The sequence below is a fragment of the Apodemus sylvaticus genome, chromosome 10 (assembly GCF_947179515.1).
Source record: "Apodemus sylvaticus chromosome 10, mApoSyl1.1, whole genome shotgun sequence".
Classification (NCBI taxonomy): domain Eukaryota; kingdom Metazoa; phylum Chordata; class Mammalia; order Rodentia; family Muridae; genus Apodemus; species Apodemus sylvaticus.
In genome coordinates this window covers 24,744,068-24,749,697 of record NC_067481.1, presented here as the reverse complement: position 1 = coordinate 24,749,697, position 5,630 = coordinate 24,744,068, and the positions used below count along the sequence as shown (strand labels likewise).

General features: G+C 57.1%; 1 protein-coding gene across 1 annotated transcript; it reads right to left on the bottom strand.

Annotated features, from left to right (window-relative positions):
• Nucleotides 1-3,845: 3,845 nt before the first annotated feature.
• Neurod2 (neuronal differentiation 2) lies at nt 3,846-5,001 on the bottom strand. Its single transcript, XM_052196901.1, is given in 5 exon segments — nt 3,846-4,496; nt 4,498-4,518; nt 4,520-4,579; nt 4,581-4,640; nt 4,642-5,001. Coding segments are annotated over 5 exon segments (1,152 nt in total).
• Nucleotides 5,002-5,630: the final 629 nt, after the last annotated feature.

Genomic DNA, 5,630 nt, shown 5'->3' with positions numbered 1-5,630 from the left:
GGGAAGGTCGGGAATTGGAGTTTGGCTGCTGGCAGGATTCATCAGAAAGCAGGGCCTCCAGTGTTCCTGCCCCTCAAAGGGTCCTTGAATCCTCACATGACCTGACCTATAGATGCAATGGCCCAAGAGTCACTACCTTTCAAAAGAAGCTGTAATCTGGCTTCAGAACGGAACAGAGCAGTGTGGGGTAGCTGGAAGAGCTATGTAGAAGAGTCTGTGATCTAGCCAGGGAGACACGTGGAGGGGCCCTTTACATCCGGCCTCAAGCCACCTGGATCCTGCCCAGCTTGGAGTTCAGTGCAAGTTCTGGGAAACCAGCTGAGTGGGAGAGAAGCCTGATTATTAACCTTGTTTCTAGGGCAAAAGAAGAACCACCTCTTGGGATGAAGCCCAATTCCTTTTCTTCCAAGTGCCCCTGCCAGGCCTTGCCCAGCTCCTTGGGTTAGGGTCAGAATGTGCATCTTGCAAGCTTTCCAATTCCCCACAAAAGTGGAGGCTAGAGAAGATGCAGGAAACCAGAGATCTGTTAGATCTCATTAGCCACCCACGGGGAAGAATCCCAGTGACAAAGGGCTCACTCTCACTCTGGAGAGGGGGGTCCTGAGAGAAATCCAGAGGACACGGTGAACGTTTTAAAAGACTTAACAATGAATGCCTCCTAGGTAGTCTGCCTGCAGGAGAATCCGATGGGCTCTGCTCCCCAGTCCCAGGCGCTAGTCTCCCCCGGCAGCCAGAAGGGGAAATGTTAGAAACGGGTCAGCACCGAGGAGTGGACAGCTCCCGGCGTCCCTCAGTCTGCAACTGCATAGAGACCACAGGGGTTGTTTTTAGGTGTGGGAACTTAGCGGAAGCGCTGGGCTCGGTTACCGCTAGTCGGCTTCCCTTTTGGCATCCAGACTCCCTCCTTTCTCTTCCCTGCTTCTGTTAGGAAGATCTCATTTTGGGTCATGGACCTAAGAGCCATTAGCATATCTGACCTCAAACCTGAACAACATTACATTCAACTTCACTTCAATCCTAAAACAATCATGTTTTGAGGAGTGGGGGGAACACCAAGGGAAGCTTCTGGGGGGGGGCAATTTCTAAGTCTCCTCAGGTTCTAGGATGCGAATTTTTAGGACCCAGGCTCCCTTTCAAATATTTCAGAGCTCTGATGGGCACTGGGGTCTAAAGAGGGAGGAGGCATCTTTTCAGGAAAGCTTTTGGTCAAGCTGTCTCTGCCTCTAGGGGTTATGGGGAACAAAATGGTGAGGTCCAAAAGCGGGTCCTCCTGTGTGCTTCTCACCAAAGTCCTCCTTTCTAGAACTGCAGCAGAAAGAGACTGTGCAGGCACGAACCAATGTTTTCCCCTTTTGCTCATACTTAAGCAGGGGCCCCTCCAGATTCAGCCTCCAACTTTATCCCTGCCCCTAAAATGTCAATATCCCTGAAGCCAAAGGAGTCCATCCCTTTGAGCCCACTAAAACAGAGATTTAAGACAGAAAGGAGGTTGTTCCATTAATATTTTATCCTCGTGATCTCTCTCTCTCTCTCTCTCTCTCTCTCTCTCTCTCTCTCTCTCTCTCTCAATTCAAGAATATCCACATCTGCCCCCCAAAGGTTCTCTTTATTTCCACTCATCTGGCTTTTGTGACAGTAAGCCAAGGGTTGTAAAATGGTCCCGCTTTGATAACTGATCATTGATGGAAAGATGTTTTGTTTTCAGAGAAGATCTTTAGTGTTTGGGGGAGCAGGAAGGATGCAAGTAAAACACATGGGTGCTTTGTGCTGGGTGCCTATGTAAATCTGGGTGGGGTCTAGGAGGGTCAGCGAGGTGACTGTTCATGAGCCCACTGTGTGTGTGTGTGTGTGTGTGTGTGTGTGTAGGTCTTGCAGTGCGGAAACCCCACCCAGAAAGCCCTCAGCTCTCTTCTTAAGGTTCTGAGCTGTCATTCACTCGACATAGCCTCAATCACCCCAGTCCTAGATCAATTATTGTCCCCACCCATAAAAGGAGGCCACTGTGAGAAAGCGGGTCTGCTTTGCATCTCATTTACATAAATATTTATTAATCGTCATTAAACTCAACAGAAACACGCAATGCACTTCGGGTGTCCGACAGGAGTTTCATCTTCGCTACAAGAGGAAGGTAAAATTGCGTGTGTGGGGGTGTGTCGCCTGTGGGTTTGCGTTTTTTGTTTGTTTGTTTGTTTTTGCATCATGTGTTTGGGTGCCTGGTTCCCTGCCTCTGGTGGGGGGGAGCTTCACCTGTTGCCTCTTGTGGGGGGAACCTCCAGAGGAGTCCTCAGTTCTCCCAGCTCACTGGATGACAAAAGTCAGGAGAAGCCTAGAACCAAAACACAAAACAAAACAAAAAACAAAAGCAACAAAAATCCCCCCCAAACAAAAAACAAAACAAAACAAAACAACCTTCTCCAGCCACCAGACATCAACAGGAGCTTGGCGCCCACCGAGGCACAGTCTGGACAAGGGTAAGGCTGTTCCCAGGTCTGGGCTCCTCCACCTTATCCCAAGGGGGGAAGGACCAGAGTGCCAGTAGAGAGGAGGTGCCAGTAGACAGCTCCTTCTGTCCCCAGACGCCTGAGTCGGGCGGGCCTGCGTGTGTGTGCGGTGTGGTGTGCGTGAGTGCGTGTGTGCATGTGTGTGTGTGTGTGTGTGTGTGGTGTCTCTCATGCAAACCCTCCCTCCCCAAACCGACCCCCCCAACAGTTTGCCATTCCATACAAATTTGGAAACAGGTTTTTAGAAAACAGTATGACGCACAATGGGACAGGGCGGGAGGAGGGCAGTGGCACTGGGGTTCCAAATCTCCGAGTCATTGATTGTAAGAAACTGGGGGGAGGGGCGGCGCGGGCCCCCACTTCACCAAAGTGCACAGATCCGCGCGTGGGCGGGGCAGCCAGCAGACCCGAGGAGCATCCCGGGTCGGGCTGCTAGGCTCAGTCAGAACCTCCTTGCATAGATATTTGTGTCTTTTTAAAAATTATTATTGGTAGTATTTTTTATTATTATTATTTGCCTTTTATTGCTTCTAAAAGTTCTTACTGCGTTTTCTCTCCGATCCGGACTCTGAGTTCGGCCTCCGTTGCCTCTCAGCTTTTTTTTTTTTCCTTTTTTTTTCCTTTTGTATGTTTGTTTTTTTAAAAAGGGAAAAGGAAAAAACGGTTCTAGTTACAAATTGGCTTGGCCTCTCTCTTTCCTCTCCATCCACATCCCCTCCCACCAAAATAAAAATTTAAAAACGCGGAGATTCGTGTTGGGGTGAAGGCGTTTGGGCGCCCTGGCTTTGGCCTCTTCGAGAAGGAAGAGATACCAACTCTTTCGGCCTGGGCAGCTCTGTGTCTGTTTTTTTAAAGTAACCATGAGTGGGGGAGACCTTATCCCGAAACTCAGCAGCCCCTTACCAACTGCCTCTGGCCTGTTGGGAGGTGGCGAGAGAAAACCCAAGTTTGGGAATGTGGAGGCAGTCTCCTGGGAGGGCCTGGCGGAAGGTCCCCAGAGATGCTCTCCCAAGAGAAGGGAGGAGGAAGCCCGCTGGGGAGAGAGAGAGAGAGAGAGAGAGAGAGAGAGAGAGAGAGAGAAGAGAGAGAGAGAGAGAGAGAGAGAGAGAGAGAGAGAGAGAGAGAGAGAGAGAGAGAGAGAGAAGGCGAGTCCCCAGAGGCTAGCGAGGCCCCTGGGACGGGCCACCCACAGGTAAGAAACCACGCTGCTCTGGAGAGCTGCAGAACCGGCGGCCCGCGCCCCGCGCGCCCGGCGCTGGAGTCGGTGGGAGCCCCTGAGCTCGTAGGGCTGGGGCTAAGGGGGCCGACAAAGGCAAAGAAAAAGAAAGGGGTCGGCGCGAGGTCTCAGTTATGGAAAAACGCGTTGAGCTCCTCGTACATGGGGCCCCGATCGTGGTGAAGGTGCATATCGTAAGACAAGAGATTCTCGGAGTGGACGCCCCCGCGCACGGCCGACGAGCCGAAGACCAGCCCGTGGCCCGCGGGCCGCGAGCCCGGCAGCGCCGAGTAGTGCATAGAGTAGTGGTAGCTCTTCTCGTGATCGGGGGATGAGTCCTGCTTGAGCGAGAAGTTGCCGTTGAGACAGAGCGGGGGGCTGAGCGGACCCTCGTACTCGGAGCTGTTGTAGTCCGGGCTGGCGCCGCCGCCACCCGCCGCCGCGTACAGCGTCTCGTAGGCGGCGCAGTAGCCGTGGGTCCGCAGGGCGTGCGCCGCGCCACCGCCCAGGCCGCCAGCCGCCTGGCACTGTGCGCCTGCCAGGCGCGAGCACGGGTACGGGTACGGATGCATGGCGAACGGGCCACCCGAGCCGTGAAAGCGGCCGGCGCCGTCCGCGCCCTGCTCCGTGAGGAAGTTACGAGAGTTGAGCTGCAGGCAGCCGGCCACCAGATTCGTGGTGGGCTGCGACAGCCCCTTGCACAGAGTCTGCACGTAGGACACCAGATCGGGCCGCTTCCCGGAGCGCAAGATCTCCGAGAGAGCCCAGATGTAGTTCTTGGGCCAGGCGCAGCGTCTCGATCCTTGGACAGCTTCTGCGTCTTGGAGTAGCAGGGCACCACCTTACGCAGGTTGTCCAGCGCCCGCGTTCAGGTCGTGCATACGGTTGCGCTCCCGCGCGTTGGCCTTCTGTCGCCGCAGCTTTGGAGCGCTCCAGGCGCGCCTTGGTCATCTTGCGTTTCTTCGGCCCGCGTTTCTTGGGCCGCTCGCCTTCCGCCTCGTCCAGTCCTTCCTCCTCCTCCTCTTCCTCCTCCTCCTCGCCGCCCAGCTCTCCTTCCTCCTTGACCTCAGCCAACGTGGGTTCGGGAACCTCTTCTCCTCCACGAAGAGACACTGGCTTGGCAGCCCGGGCGGGTCCTGGAGCCCCCGACCCGGGAGCAGGAGGAGGCTGCGGCGGCGCGTCGCCCTTGTCGCTCCTCGGTTCGTCGTCGTCGCCGTCGCCCCAGCTAGCGAACTTGGGCACGTCCGAGAGGAGGCCGGGCTCGCTGAACAGGCGGGTCAGCATGGTGCCTGAGGGCGCCCCGGGGGGCGGGGAGACAGACAGCACAGAGTGAGGGGCGCGCCGGGGTCACCACGGCCCCCCCAACCCTCCTCCACCCCCCAAGTCTCGGTGCGCGCTCCAGCTCAGGGGCCCCTGATGCCCACTACGCCCCGCTGCCCCGCCCCCAGAGCCGGCACAGCCCTGCCCGGCTGCCAGTGGGGGACCGCGGCCCAGGCTCTCGCTCCGGAGCCGGGCTCCCCGCTCTGCCCCTGGCCGGGAAGGAAGCCGCTCCCGGCCGGTGTCGGGGTCCCAAAGAGCGTGGCCTGGTGGTGGGGAGGGGTTAAGGGACCAGGTCCCTCTTCCCGGGAGGCGGTGCTCTCGCCCGAAAGCCAGCTCTCTCCCGGCGATGGAGAGAAGCTGAGCGGCCGCTGTGGGGACAGCTGCCCGGTTCCTCCTCTCCACAGTCCCGGCCCCTCGGCCTGGCTCCCCAAGCCCTCCGGTGCCTCTCACCCCCACGCTCCCTAATCCAATTTGCAAGTTGGCCGCGCGCCGCCCCCGGCCCGGCCCCCCACCCCCGCAGCCCCAATTCCAGACGCCGGAGGAGCACCGGCTCCTCTAGCTGCTGCGTCCGGGTCTCCCGGAGCCGGCTCCGG